A 16807-nucleotide genomic window follows, 5' to 3' on the forward strand; every position below is an offset into this window, starting at 1 on the left:
TAAATATGTATAATAGATTCCCTTAAGCATCTTTAGGAGATAATTGTTGCCTTACATTATCGATAATTTACCAAAAATTATTATTTTATTTCTTTCAGTACACAGATAAAGACATCTCAAGACTTTACCCAAGCCGCCAAGAACGAACTTTATTTGGTTCCCATCGAATTCATCCCAAAATTTACCGGCGAATCCATCCAATTCTTCGTGAAGAAAATAGTGACTGGTTAACAGAAGAAGATGAGGACTTTGAACCAAACAGAGGTCTCTACTGGCCAAGATGGAATTATAATGAAATGAATCCTGATGCAGGACTAGATGACGCTGCGAGGATTGAAGAGGTTCTTGAGAGAATGGCACATGACAGAAATGTTTTTCCTAACGAAATTCCAGGTAAAAGCTAATACTGCACATTATAATTCAATGGAGTGAATTTGTGAAGTAAAGAACGATATTAACACTTTAAAATGATGAAAAAACGCCCGTAAAAGAAATGAAAATTAGGATATAAAGAATTATCGAAAATTAAGAAAATAACCCTAAAAATAGAATTTCTTTAAAAAGTGCCTTCCATTTATTATTTGTGTTTTGCTTCCCTGGCCATTTTATATTGGAACAGTGATCATAAAAGCTTGGGAAGGGGCTGATTCGACTGAAAGTAGAAAGTTATAGTCCCTTCTTTAAGGGTCAAAATTAACGGAGAGTTGTCAGCTCACTTTGTATCCTTTGTTCCTATCCCCCTCTTGTTGTATCAAATTTCTAGATACCCAATTTGTTCAGAATAGTTGAAAGGTATGCTAAGTATGCGTCTGGAGATAATACCCCCCAATAGGTTAAGGGGTTAGGGCTATAGATTACCCGAACCGTCAACTGTTTACAGGTAAATCTTATAGTAGAAATGAGGGATGACATGTTTTATTTTGGGTGTCCTGTCGGCTCGAGGCCTTCAGAGATCATTCCCTGGGCAAAGAGGAACACCCGCTTTGTGTTAAAAGAGTTGTATTAAGATAATTTTGAATTAAAATCACTTTTGTGGAAATGAGGAAAGACTTGAGAATCATGGCTAGTTTGAGTAAATCTAAGAAAGTTAGCTTTATTGAGAGGTAGAGCTGGCATATCCTTTTTTCAGGATTGCATAAAAATGGCGTTATTTCAGCTGTTTATAAATAATCTATCATCCATACTAGGGCAGATGTTTAGGGAGTAAGAGTAATTCAAATCTGTTTTGCCTTACTGGGAAAGCCCGCTGTCATTGCAATGGGGATGACCAAGATCTGTGGGTTGACTCATGACGGACGATATTCACTGGATTTTTACGTAAAACGGGGGACTGGGATCACCTGGACTCATAGGGGAACAAGCGACCCAAGCCTAATAAGCCCAACTGTCTAGAGTCTCTGGCGAGCGACCGAGTTTTAGGATTGACACACGACAAACATGTCCCCTGGATTCGTAATCAAATGGGTCGCCTTTATTTTTTCATACTGTTTCGGTTTATGATGCGGGTAAATAAAGGGAGTAACTATGATCCAGCGACAGGGTAAAAAACTGTTTTCCCCTAATCAGTTTCAAACTTGGAGTTGCAAGTCATTGGGCCAAGAGGAAACTAATGTACAAAAAATAGGGTACTGGTCTTAAAATAGAGCCGAAAGACGGCGGACAAATTTTCTATTCTGATCACTTTGACTTATCATTAAGTTCATGGGCTAAGGGAACCCCGGTGTAGACAGAATAAGAGAAGCATTTGTTTGATTCTTCTAGAAACGTAGTATAATGAAGGGCCAAAAGTTGGCCTGGAAATGAATAAACTCCATTGCACAAAACAAAAATCGGAAAGAGAATTAGATTCCTCCAAAAATGAGGCCCAAAAAGAGGCCAAAATCATTTATAGTTGGGGCAGAGGCCCCAAAATAGTGGGACTGAGAACGGTCCATAAACTGTTTTCCCGATTGAATTGAAACTTTCAGACATCATTGCTCGGGCTAAGGGTACCATAATTTTTTTTAGAAGGGGGAGGGTGCTAGGTCATCCAAAGTTTAGCCACATATCTTGCTGCCCCTGATTGATTTTAAACTTACAGCAATGAGTCCCCACGCAAAGAGGAAATATATATATATATATATATATATATATATATATATATATATATATATATATATATATATATATATATATATATATATATATATATATATACTCTGTTCAAAACTTGTATCATTAAGTCCTTTTTCAAGTAGGATGCCAATGCACAAGAAAAAATTGAAAAAAGACACAGAAATTGATTCCCCTGAAAAAGGACAAAAATTATCCCCGAACGGCTTTAAACTAACAGCTAAAATCTGAAGCTAAGAAAACCCATTATGAACAAAAGAAATTTAGTTTGGGGCATCGGCTCCAGGACTCTGTGGCTAGAGATTGTTTTTTAAATATCTTGAACCCTATATCTGGAATGGCAAAAATGGGCCCTTGACACGGCCAACGAGCTCCTTTTCAGCGAATGATTTTGAATTTAAAACCATACGTTCCTGAGAAAATGAAACATATTCTATAAAAAATTTATAATTTGGGGAAGGACTCCTCCCTGTTTTTAAAAATGAGGTCCAAAAAGGGTTGAAAAAAAAGCTGTCTGATTGACTTGAAATTCAAGGGATCGCTGCCTAGGCTAATGGGACCTCAGATTTTTTGGGTGAGAAGGGGGGTGTTTGGAAGAGCAGAAACTTTCTGAATAGCTTGTTTTCCCTTTTTGGTTTAAAACTTAAAGTTGCAATTCCCTATGCCAAGGGGACCTAATGTAAAAAAGGGCCAAATGAGGAGCTAAAATGGGTCTTAAAGCTCTTTTTTGAATGCAGTTTTGGGAAAACTAAAATAATTTTTCTTCTGGTTGGCTTTAAAGTTGTATTTAGACGGGGACAAGAGAAACTTATTGAAGACGGGAAGTTTAAAAAATATGGTACCGGCTCTTAATGTCAGAAAGTCGTCTAATATTCTTTTGTGTCTCTCCTGTTCTTTATTATTCGACAGAGAAAAGAAATTTAAAAATATGGCACTTGAAAAAAGCTTCTATGTAGCGATTAAAGGATACGGGTAAAGAGGTAGTTGCTCAAGAACGCCAAAATCTGCTGGTCAAAACTGAGTATTCACAATACTAAGAAATCAAAAAATCGATAATATGTCGGATGACAAGCATATAAAAGGGAAGAGGAGCCCCCTCCCTAATATACGCTCATGGAAAACTATGTAAGACTTAGTAGAACTTTAACTTTAAAAATAATGATTTTCGAGGAGAAAAGACTCCCATTCTCTTTTACCGCGTGTACGTTCAAATGTGAACGTATACGTTCTTGAAGTCTGCTTTACACTAGCCTTTCTGAAATGCTACAAATTTTCCGTCCATACAAAAATAACATAAATTCAGACCGTGGCAAGTTTAACGATGTAAAACTGAACCTTTTCTTGATGTCTTATTCTAACTAAATCTTAACAATTCAAAAAATAATAATACAGTAAATACTTGAATTTTTTATAATGTAGAATTTAGAGACATAATTTTATTTACAAGAAGCAAGCACAATATAAATACAAACGGGGTCTTAGCCAAAAATACTTGGAGTTAAATATAAATGATATTCAGATGCCTAAAGTGTATGGGCATTAAGCAAATTGCGATTGCATTCATTTGTAACAGAAATTAAATAAAAAAAAACAAGTTTTTTTTTACTGAAAGTAGGGAGCGACATTAAAACTTAAAACGAACAGAAATTACTTCGTATATGAAAGGGCTGCCTCCTCATCAACGCCCCGCTCTTTACAAAAAAGCTTGACTCTTTCTCTCAACTCTTCTTTTTAGAACAGTAAAAAACTTTAGTGTAAAGAGCGGGGCGTTGATGAGAAAGCAGCCACGAACTGTTTGATCAGCTAGTTGCGCACTGTTCACTGATATGTTTTATTTGAGAAATTATGACGGACAAACTTTTTAAAAGAAATCAGGAAAACAAATTCAATAACAGGCGCAATTAAAAAAAATTGATTGAATGAATGAATGTATTTTATAACCCATCAATAACACAAAGGCAGTGCGATGGAGTATCAAAAAAAGAAAAAAGGAAAAATAAAGACACACTCAAAAATAGGAACAAATATATATAAAATAAAAATATGAATAAGCTAGACTTTTCAAACAAATAAACCACTCCAAGGGTGGCAAACCTCTTTTGACGACAATTTTACATATGAATTATCCAGCTGTAAGACCGGGTCGCGAACTCCGTAATTTTGTTTCAGTACGGTGTTACGGGACCATATCGGAACACTCAGAAGAAACTTCGCATAACAAAAAAATAGCTTTTTAATCTGCTCCTTTTCACTTTCATTCAGAATAACTGTGAATGGAGCTAAACACAAAATATGGGGAAGAACAACAGGATTATACATTTTCGCAAGGAGCTTTTTTGTCATATTTGTTTGCAACAGCACTAAAGAAGCATAAGCAGCTCGGATTTTCTTTTCAGTTATAGCCACCAAAAACTTTCTTGTTGAAGATATTGAATCTCCAATAGGTAGACTTAGATAAATAAGCTCTTGAGACGGGGCAACGAATGCTCCATCAAGATTCACTGAAGTTGAAGCCAGCTCAGACGGGCAATTAAACAGAAGAACTTGGGATTTCCCAGCGTTAAGATTCAAACCAATCTTTCTAAAATCACTTGAAATCATATTAAAACTCTCCTCTAGACTAGACACTGACCGACTCAAGTTTAGTAAGTCATCTGCATAACATAATACTGACGCGTTAGTCGCTTTTATAACGCACGAAATCGGTATGCTATCCTGAACTGGTAGTGTAGCATTATTATACACCATCAGTGACGTAATTGCACCCTGTTTAATACCTATATACACAGGGATATCAACCGGGACGATTGACCCCTCAATTTTCAGGCCCACCTTTAGGTGGCGATAAATATAAAACAGTGGACCGACAAAATCAATTGCAACCCCACGCCTAATCAGCTCCAACATCGCCTGTGAATGAATCAATGAACCAAATGCATTAGTAATATCATACGCACTAACAACCAAAATTTCTTCTCTCCCAACAGAATCTACCAATACCGAACATAGGGATCGCAGTGCCAAGAAGCACCCAAGCCCCCGCTGAAAACCGAACTGGAAGGGGCATCTTACAAATCCTCTGAACATCATGAATAATCAACAGCTCAAAAATTTTTGATAATACGCTCGACAGCACAATAGGACGATGCGAATTACAATTAAAACTTGATGTACCATTTTTTTAAATTGGTGTAATTACCCCAATACAAAGATTATCAGGCACAACCCCCGAACAAAATATCATCTGCAATAACAAAGCTAAATGCTCAAATAACAAGGCACTACCCAATTCCAAATGTCGCGCACAAAGCCCATCGTATCCAGACGAGGATTTTTTCTTCAGTTTTCTTACTATATCTATAATCATACCAGACAAGACAACAACCCTGCCCGTTTTTGGCTTTGTCTGTAAAACACTTTTAATCTCTTTGTCAGATTCAACTTGAGCGGCACTTTAATTGCTCAAAAAAAAAAAACTAACCCACTCAGATACAGGAATAACTCCAGAGCTCGGAACGCCAGAAGAACTAGGACGTAGCTTCCATATCGAATTTGGATTTTCAGCGATTTTGTTAGCACTATTAATTTTCACCTCTGCCATCTGCAGACTTAGTTCACGGTTGAATTTGAGCTTGCAAAATATACGAATCGAACTCACAGCGCAGGATCTCGGCCAGCCACACTTTTTCCAGATTCTCAACCAAAACATCGAGTGAGAGGATGCTTTTTGAAGTAGAGGGTTTGAAGACCAACCAAATTTTTCGATTTTTACTCTAATACTCTTAACAGCCACTGCCACGGACTCTGGCACATTTCAAAGCATGAATAGTCTCTGTACAATAGATATTTAATTGAAGAAAGATCTCTGGCTCGCTACAACTTGAATTTACCCGGAGGAGGTGAAATGGTACTCTTATCGTATCAAGGATCTCATCACTAACTCGCTGAAACAGCGAGGGATCTGTTTTTTCCCACATTTTTCGGTTTCTCAGTTTATGATAACGTTGAACATTGGGACCCTGGACAGGAACAAATACTTGCGAAAAAATTTCGCTTCTGAAGAAAAACATAAAAAATGAATATCACAATCTGATTGAACACGCGTTGATACAGAATTCCTTTCAAAAGAAGTATTACTTATGTAGAAACCCTTAAAAAGTTATCCGATCCACCATTAATTATTCACGTTTGATTAGCAAGATAAATGAAAATACACTATATGTGGCAAGGCTATCAAAATAGCGTGTCCGCATATTTTGGAAATGGTTTGGAAGATCAAGTTGAAACTCTCAGGGAGTTTTAAAAGGCCAAGTGGACCTCAAATTTAGAGTGGGTAATGGATTGAAGAAAGGAGACTAAAAACTTTTGTCACCAACTGCTTTCTTGGACTATAGGCCCCTACTGGACCTAGAATTTATGTAAGGTTGAATAGTAAAGTAAATAAAGAGATATTATGTGTTGCAATGCTATCGACACAGTTTGACTGCTTATTCTTAGGTATAGCTTAGGCTATAAAATTTTAAATTTTGAGGGATAGTTGGGAAGGAAACGAAAGGGGTAGTAAACCTAGAATTTGGACTTGTATAGGGATAGGAGGACTAATTTCCTCCAAAAATTTCGAGTGGAAAATTCTATAGTGCTGGAGGAAGGGTTATAGTGACTTCAAATTTACGTATAGGGTGATGAGGCTAAGGGGACTTGAGGAGACGAGAGGCCTAATAAAGATGGCAATATTTGGAGAGGTTATAGCAGAACCTCTGCTATAACCTATAGCGGTTATTGACCATTATAGCAGAAGACATAATCCCCACAACAGTACAGAAATGGCAGCCAGAGGGGACCCAAAGAAGAAGATGAGCCAAAAATATTTTTTCACCTTACAGCAGGACCTGAAGCACCTCAAGACGATAGTCTGACCCCATGGTACCCTGGATCCCCTGGAACCCTAATGTCCCGGGCTCTTTTGGTGGTACAGAAAGAGTCCAAAGTAAGGCTGCTGAGATTTTCCTAAAAATCGAAAAATATCCCGCTATCTTTGTGCAAATTACACCGTCACACGCCTAAGAACTCTTAACTGAAGGTTTCAATCTCTTACAGTAATGAAATTTAAAATTTTCAAGAAAAATATGGCCAATGAAGTAACTTTTTTTATCGGATTATTTTTTTTTCTCCTCGAGTGATGAATAAGTCAACATGGAATTTCATTCGTTGCAAAATATCACGGAGATCTTATTCAAACAGACATTAGAAGTGTTAAAAATTGCACCGTGGTAGAGTGCCAATTTGTCTAATTTAGTATGTAAGAAAAAAAAAAATAATTTGACCTAATTTAGCCTCTCACTGGGAGAGGTCTTATTGCATAGTAGTGTCCAGCTATTATAGAAAGGGTCTCTTTGTTGGGAGGGGAAAAGCCTAAAAACCGCATTTCTATGCACAAGATCTCAAAGTTACGTTAAAGGTCCTTCTGATCAATATAATTCCGACGCAAGGACTAGTGTAGTCGAGAAGATTTGAAATCTATGGGAAAAAACAATGAATATTTGAAAGGGGAGGTTTCCACGGGAGCTGGCAGGGGGAGGGGGGCTTGTCCCCTGTTGGGACTATAAAGTAATTATAAGGAAACAAAAGGAAAGAGAGCAGAGTACGGAAAACCCGTGGAAAAAATGTGTGTTGCCCCATTGTTGGCTGCCTGCCAATAGATTTTGACCCTTAATAAAGAAAATAAATGTTCTAATTTCTAAGTGAGTGACCTCTCTCCGGTTTTCCACACACATTTTTCTATTTGTTTTGGTTGGATTAAAAAAAAATCAAGCTATTATAGTGATAAATGGTAAGTAAATAAGGATCCTTGTCAATAGCGAAAGTCTAAGACGGGACTATACTATTGATAAATATAGTTAGGGGACCTAACTAATCAGGTTATGGGCCGGGAAGTTGTCGGTCCATCTTTTACGAGGTCGGCCTCTAGGGCGCATGCCTTGAACCCGTCCTTCGAATGTGATGTTTGGAAGCTGGTTGGCCGATTTTCGCTGGATATGGCCAAGCTAGAGGAGTTGCTGGCTTCTGACCCGGTCCATGATGGTGCGAGGACCATCCAATGTAGGTAATCCCTGCAATGCGTCTAAGGCATTTAGTTTCAAATGCGGGGATTCTTAGCTCATCATCAGCTTTTATTGACAAAGTTTTGCTTGAGTATAAAGCAATTGGAATTATGAGAAAGTTGAACAGTCGCACCTTCAGAAAAGTTGACAGAGTCTTGTTTTTCCAGATTGGCAAGAAGTTCTTGAAGCTGGCGCCTGCCACGCCAAGTCCTCGTTTGATCGATTTCGAGCAGTCGTTATCAAAAGTTAGGAGGCTCCCTAGGTAGACGAAAGAGTCAACATTTTCCACCGGCTCTCCTTTTATTGTTAGCTGCACGTTTCTTGAAGCAGGATCTCAAAACACCCGCATAACCTTGGTTTTGGCTGTGTTAACGACCATCCCAAAGGGCTCGGTTCCCGACACTAGTTCGTCGGTGTCAGCTTGGAGTAGATGCTCTTGACTGTTTAATTTCTCAGTGTCATCTGCGTATGCCAATTTATCGATAAGCTTCCCTCCAATTTTATAATCTGTGAAAAGACTACAATTGCAGTTAGCAGCTCTTTTGCAAACTCGATATACTTCTCCATCATTTGCCGAGTGGAGAAAATATGGTCTATGGTAGAGTGTTCTTTTCGAAATCCTGCTTGGTATTCCTCTAAGATATGTTTTGTCAGGGATTTCAGACGGTCAAGGAGTATTTTTGTAAGAATCTTCGCCGGTTGGCTAGTTACAATTATTGGTCTGTAGCTGTTAAAGTCGCCCTTTTCCCCCTTTTTAAAAAGGGGGAAGATGGTAGCTTTCGCCCAGGATCTGGGGAAGTGGCCTGTTTCCCAGACACTTTTTTATGACTTTGTGATTGATATCGTCGACCAGTTCTTCTGGGTTTGCTTTTAATAGTTCTGACTGAATACCTTCCGGGCCTGGGGTTTTATTAATTTTTAGAGATTTTATTGCTGAGAGTACTTCATCTCTTAGTGGAGGAGGGCTTGGGTCTACTGGGTACTGCGGTAGTGGGAAAGATAGTAAGATATTCGGGTCGGGCGTTATTGTGTGTTTCAGTTTTTCGCTGAAGTGATCCTTCCATCGTTCTCGTCTGCCCTTGGAGTCCGTGATTGGGATCCCGTGTTTATCTAACAGTGTAGGAGCGGCCGATGACTTCTTTTTTTGACAGTTCACGGACTTTCTTGTACATGAAGTGGCTATTACCTTTTTGAAAGGCTTCTTCACACTCGCGACATTTTTCATTGACATAGTGTCATAGAGCTTGCTGGATTTTCTTTTCTACTAGGTGCTTCAGCCTCTTGTACTCGTCCTTGCTTTATCGATCTACCTTGTTAGAATGGGCGCGCTTCTGCACACATAGATCAATAATTTTGGGGATGATCCATGGTTTATCCGAATGGGTCTGAATTCCCAGGATTTCAATAGCAGTTTCTCTGATGATGGATGCGCTTTCGTCGACCAATCGGTTAATTTCTTCTGCTGTTGGAGCTTCCATGGATTGAATTCTTGACAACTTGTTTGAGAGTGCTGTTCTATACCTGTTCCTTGTTTCTATATTTTTCAGAAGGTCGACACGATATCAGCTTTTCTTAGGCTGTTGGGGCTTCCAAATACGCAAATGTAGCTCAGACATGACTAGAACGTGGTCCGAGTCGAAGTCACCACCGGCTATGGAGACTGTGTTCAGTACTGATGATTTCCATCGCTTGCCGACAAGTATGTAATCAATCATGTTTGTAGTGCGGCCGTCAGGGGATCTCCAAGTAACTTTCCTTCGTTCTCTATGACGGAACATGGTGTTCGTTATGAAAAGTTCGTTATCCCGACAAAAGTCGATGAGCATTTCACCCCTGTGGTTTTCCCGTCCATGCCCGAACTTGCCCATGACGTCTTCAGGTCCATCATTTGAGTGTCCGACAATGGCGTTGAAGTCCCCAATCATGAACAGAAAATCTTTCTTGGGAGCCGTGTCAACGGTGTGTTGGAGTTGGCTGTAGAATTCTTTGGCTTCTTGGTCACTCTGGGACGAGTCTGGGGCGTAAACTTGGATTATGGTCATGTTGACAATTGGTCCTTTCAGACGAATGGTGATAATACGTCCAGAGACAGGATGGACGGCAAGAAGAGACTGTATGGCTCGCTTGGAGAGTAGGAAACCGACACCTTGGCGGTGAACTCCATCACTTCTTCCAGACGTGATGAGCGTGATGTCGTTTATTCTTTTATTCCTGTGGAGGGAAGATGAGTCTCAGATAGTCCAACGATGTCCCATCGGTAACGGTTCATCTCGTTTAGGACTAGTTCTATTTTTCCTGGCTTGGCTAATGTGCGTACGTTTAGCGTTCCTAGTGAGAGAAATGTTTTTGGGGTTAGGATAGACGAAGTCTTCTCCGACTGGACAGTCGTCAAATCGGATAAATGATCGTCGGCTGCCCCAGACGTGGTAACAAAATCATTTTCATTATCATCATTTTCAACATTATCATCATAATCATCATTATCATTCTCGCAATTTGCAATTCTTGGTCTCATACCGTCGGTTATCCGGACGCGGTAGCACGAGTTCTTACTTTCTTACTCGCCATTTTCACTTTCTTCTCGCCACTCACTCGACCTCCCTACCAAATATATCCAAGCACAACTCCCTCAACTCCCTACATTCCTCTAAAAAAATTATGCAAGACTCATCTATCTCTCCACACATAGGGCAACTGTAAGGAACATCACTCAATCTTTTTTTTTCCCTAAATATTTTCTACGTTCTCCAAGAGGCATACAATTCCCCCCTACGTACATTTCCATTTTAAATCTTCCGAAGCCAGTCTCATTTTTAGGTAAATTTCTTCGCTCTAGCTCTCCTTGACCTCCGTATATAGCCCAAGGCACGGTGAGGTGGTATTCTCAGCTTGCCAAACCTGAACTTCCTGAGGCTCTAGCCTAGTAGCAGCTAACCTAGATACAATTCATACAATCCCTCCTATCCTCTTTCTCTTATTCCAGCAATTACCTAGCCCTGCCCAGTCTAATGAATTCTTCACCTGATTTGGCCATGAATCCTTCCTCCTATCTTGAAGCATCATTAAAATGCTTGTTTAACTAGCTTATTATCTTCTATCGATGACACCCTTTCCCAATATTTAACCATACTAATTAACCAACTCTTTCGCATACACTTTATTCCTATGCCCCCTCTCAGCACTAACCCATTCAACTTATTACCAAGGCCTAACATACGCTCAAAAAACCTCAACTGCATTCTTTCTAAATTTAAACCCCTTATTAAACCCTCAAAGATATAACCTTAGCATTAAAAATATACTTCAGCCAATTCCTTTGATATATCTATTGGTATCAAAATATTTGTTTCTTAGAGTTTCAGTTACTATTGAGCTGGGTCGCTCCTTATTTACAGTTTGTTACCAGGAACTCTTTGATTACCCATCAAAATCCAAACAGAGATCATTGAAATATTGATCTTTTTTCTGCGTTACCAAAAGTAGTGTATTCATAAAACTTTACATTTTCATGAAATATAATTAAACAAATACAAAAGGCTTCGTAATTGAAGTAAGGAGCAAGTTTAAAACTTGGTAAAATTGAAATTACTCTGTACATAAAGGGGACCGCCCCCTTCTCAACACCTTACTCATTAAACAAGGTTTTAAGTGCTTTGAAAAATCGTTTTTTTTTTAATTGCAAATTTTCTTTAAATATTTGGACAAAAGCCAAACTTCACAGTAAAGAGTAGGGAGCAGACAGCCCTCTTCATACAAAGAATAATCTGTTCAAATAAGTTTCAAATCCGCTCCTTGCTTTCAGTTGAAAAGCTGATTTTTTTTTAATTACTCGCTGATTGTTTTCCAAATCATACCAGGCCTAACCAAGATATAAGTTAAGGTATCGGTCCCTTAAAATCGCCAATTAGTTGCTTTTAAAATGTTTAAATCAATAATTTTACACTGATTAGTACCGCCCTAAGTTTGAATTTGCAATTTCAATTTTGGAAAAAATTTGAATACACTTAAAAAACTGGCGATGGATAGCAATTTTGCTAAGAAGTCATTTCGGTTGGATGAAAAAGGAGTGTTATTGTTAGTATGGATGGAAATTCTGTGAGGCTTTTGATCTTGTGCATATCTGAACCCATTACAATCTCTACAATAATATTTTCTTATCGATAAATACATCACATACATTTGTTTAAATACATTGAAGCACTTCATATAAATAGAAAAAAAAATTCCTGAAAACTAAGTTCCTTGCAGTATTTTGCCACCCCAAAGAAATTTTCTGGGGGGTTAATGATGGCCTGCCTTGCCCCTTCCACCTTTGTGCTGGTAGATATGGGAATATAACATTTTAGCTCTATGCAGAAACATTTTAATTAATTCATATTCCCCCTACCTCTTTCAACATTTATCTGAAGCCTCATGAAGAATAAGCAGTTTGTCCATTAAAATGTCTTTTTTTAGGAATCTACCCTACCCACACTTAAGCAATGACTTAATCCCCTCATTATAGCTGATACGTAATTACAGATCACCAAACGAAGCCAAATTTCATTAAGAATAAAGCGAATCAACTTGGTTGAATCCAGCACTGCATGATACTTTTAGATCAATTAGCTTCTCAGAATTTTAAATTGATTACATATTCGTCCTCTTTGGGGCAAAGTGGTTGCTTGGTGCCTTAAAATTGCAGAAAACATAATTTTCCTCTTGCTGAATCTGTATGGTCATTTAAAAAAGAACTTTAAATTAGCGTTTGAATAAGCTCCCTCCCAAATATCTTGGACCTTCAGTTTGATACAATCCCCCCAAAAAACAACAACAAATAAACATGCATCGACGATGTGTCTTCTGAAAAAAAAAAAAACTGTAAAATTCCACGTTTTGAAGATAGGAGCTTGAAACCTCTACGGCAGGGTCCTCTGATACGATGTTGCATAATTTCCCAAAACCGCCTTTTCCCAAAATCGTCCGATCAAAATTTTGAGATAGCTATTTTGTTCAACATAGTTGAACGATTAAATAACTATGTCTTTGGAGATAAAATGACCCCCTACAGACACTGGGGAAAGATTTTTTAGTCGCAGAGTTTGCTCATTGTTTACGTATATTATTTGTTATTGGGAAGTACGCATACATAGTTCGGTGGGGAGGGGAGGGCGAATTTTTTGCTGGGAGCGTTTTGCATTGGGAGAATTTTACATGGATAGGGAAATTTCAAGGGGTTGAAATTTTCAGAAGAAATTATACACCGGGTGAATTTGCTAGAATTTCTGTACTAAATTTTCCTTGTATGTCTTGCTTTCTCTCTACCGATTCAATTTTATGAGTGATGGTAAAGGTAAGAGTCCAAGAATTGCCTTAAAAATATCCTTGTTTGACTCTAATTAGTGAGCAGTAACCATTTCTTATTTAAAAATATAATTAAAAATATATTTTGCAGCTAAAACCATAACATGTTATGAATTACATAATAAAGTTTAGCCATCTTCTTGGTTAAGAACCTTTAATTGAATGGCCCATAGACAATTTTAGGAATTACCGGCTATTTTCGACTAGCTTAAACATATTTTCAAGATGCAATGCACAGACGGCAAGACGTATCAACTAATCTGCGTATGCAGCATAACAACTTCACGCCGAGTGAGGGGGACACATCTTGAAACACATCAGACATCATTGGACACATCAGAGTCCAAGAATTGCCTTAAAAATATCCTTGTTTGACTCTAATTAGTGAGCGGTAACCATTTCTTATTTAAAAATATAATTAAAAAATATATTTTGCAGCTAAAACCATAACATGTTATGAATTACATAATAAAGTCTAGCCATCTTCTTGGTTAAGAACCTTTAATTGAATGCCCATAGACAATTTTAGGAATTACCGGCTATTTTCGACTAGCTTAAACATATTTTCAAGATGCAATTCACAGACGGCAAGATGTATCAACTAATCTGTGTATGCAGCATAACAACTTCACGCCGAGTGAGGGGGACACATCTTGAAACAGCTAACAACATGTTGTTGCTGTTGATAGGTTGTTGTTGGCATGTTGTTATTGTTGTGTTTCTTTGTTGATGTTGTTATTTCCAATACTTCGTTGTCCTTTTAAGTATCTTTTGGAAATGGCAACCTCTAAGCATATTTACTTCAGATTGCAGCTATTGCTGCAGCCAAGATAGTTCAAAAGGCAACTTTGCATCAGTAACGAGTAATCAAGTGACTTTAAAGACGTATCAGGGTGCTTGTAATCAGAAGTGTCTTTATCACCAGTTAAATAATAGTCCCGTAATTTTACAGCACCGGGAGCCTGGGCTTCACCCAGGCCACTGTACTCAGCATGAGGCAGGCTTGTATATCTTTGATTATCTTGTAACACATCAGCATTGACATTGTGTTATTTTATAGTTTTGTCAGAAGGTATCATATAACCAGGTTCAATTGAATGAACAAATTCTGACGTAAATTCAATCCCTTCTTCCTGCTTTGGTTAAACATACATTTTGTAGGAGTTGTATTCTCCTGAGATTCCATGTGATTCTCACTGTTGCCTCTCCTCTAACCACATATTTCGTTTACGATTCGATGTGATCCTAGCTGTCGCTTGTCTTCTAACCGTAAATTTAGTTTTTCATTTTCGTTCATCGTTTACTTCAAAATGTTTTTCCATGACTTTTGGTTTCGCTTTTTAGATTCGTTTATCGTCTTATACAATTTCGCAAGGCGGCAAAGATACCAAAGAAAGCTTCTAACCACGGATCGCTGTACAAAATTTTTGTTTGCTATTCAATGTGATTTTCGCTGTCGGTTTTTCCACACTTTTTGCTTTAGTTAGTGTAACTGTCGCTTTCGCTTGTATTCTAATCACATAGTTATTTGTGCTTCATTTTCGTTAAAAACTACTTTAAACATTTTCCCCGTACCATTTCCCTTAACATTTTGGATATGTCTTGTCACATTTGATGGTCCTGGCTGTTGGACAAAAATTTGAGGTATCATTTTCAATGAGGTATCATTTCTCATAATATATTATGAGTTAAATCATATCATATTGCATGTACTTTGTTTAAGGGAATAGAGCTTAAATTAGAGGTATCCCCTTTATAAGATTACAAGTTCATTTTCTTAGTGTTTCGGTTACTGTTGGAGCGATTTCTAAGCCTTTTTGGTACCGGGTGTGGTTTTAACAGCTTCTGCTATAGATTTGCTTAAATAATTACATCGTTTATCAACGTCCTTAGAATTTCCAACATCCTTAGCTATTGCAATTCCTTCCCTATAAGTCTTAACATGAAATTCAGTAGGATTTGATGCAGTATCAGGTTCTTCGTTAACGTCCTTATCAACTCCAATATCTATACTTTTATTTTATCACTAGAGTGGTTTTTCTGAAATTTTGCACGTCTTTATTTACTGCTTTTTTTTCGATTGGAACTTTAACCTCTGCCTCGACTCGTCTTTTGTCATTATTAATTACAAATCGCTGAACCTTTGTTGTTGTATTTTGTGAAGCAATAATTTCACCCCTAATGTGGAAATGTGTATCCCAAATTTGTTTCTAAACTATTATATTATTATCTTCCTTGGGTATATTTCATTATGATTAACTTAACCTCAATTCTCGCGTGTGTTCTATGTGACAAGGGATTACCAAAACTGTTTTATTTAATTTCTGATCGTTTTCCAAATAATGCCTAGAAATCTATACTACACAAAATTGTGTACGAGGTTTTTGAAGGTGGTCAACCTCGACAGTTAGGAAAGAATAACTATTTTTCTGAAGAGATTTTTAAGGCTGTCTAAACCTAAGAAAAATGTTGGTATGTCTAAATTATTTTTACTAATTATCTCCTCGTCCTCCCTGATAAACAGCAAAATAATCTAGATTTACAGGTGTGGAATAGCAATAAACAAAAAAAAAAAAGTTGGAAAGTAATCTGACAACTAGAAAAATGTCAAATGCAAATTGGTTTTTAGAGCTAAAATTTCAAATGGTTTATTATGTCTGTCAAATAATATAAAAAGTAAATAATATGAATAAATAAATATAATAATAAGTAATTCTTCTTTGAAGATTCAACTTTGAGCGGTTCAAGAACCATATGCCTACATTTCCCCAACCCCTAAGTTAGAAGGGGTTGGGGTCTAGGGCGTATTTTGTTTCGGAAATAGTGTATGGAACATTTCATAAATCATAAAAAATTCATAAGAATAGTGAATTAGCAGAAAATAATTATATATAAGGAACAAAACTATAATAGGAAAAAATGCCCGATTGAGGATTTCATCCCTGGTCATTCTGACTCAAAGTTGAACGCGCCAGTAACTGAACCACAGTGGTTGATGATCGAATTATAATCTATTAGTTTTTATAGGATTATAATTGTGTAACGGTACTTTTGCATTATAACATCAACACTCGAGTTCTTCATCCACTGACGTACTGTGAAACAGGTTTCTTTTGCTAGTTTCTTTCAGCTTAGCGCAAGACAAGACAACAACAAGTCACAGAATTGATGGAAAAAGTCTAATTTGGGCAATATATTTGCACATCAGAAGGGTGTGGGGGTAAATTTTTTTAACAGTGTGAAGTAAGAAA

The 16807-nt window shown here is 37.5% G+C and overlaps 1 protein-coding gene across 1 annotated transcript in view; it reads left to right on the forward strand.

Moving 5' to 3' along the window:
- Positions 1 to 16807, forward strand: part of LOC136026953 (uncharacterized) — a 280140-nt gene that overhangs the window by 130636 nt on the left and 132697 nt on the right. Inside the window, exon 10 of the mRNA XM_065703812.1 lies at positions 99 to 393. Coding sequence (XP_065559884.1) covers positions 99 to 393 — 295 coding nt within the window. The remainder of the gene's footprint in view (positions 1 to 98; positions 394 to 16807) is intronic.

This window comes from Artemia franciscana, chromosome 5 (assembly GCF_032884065.1).
Source record: "Artemia franciscana chromosome 5, ASM3288406v1, whole genome shotgun sequence".
Classification (NCBI taxonomy): Eukaryota; Metazoa; Arthropoda; class Branchiopoda; order Anostraca; family Artemiidae; genus Artemia; species Artemia franciscana.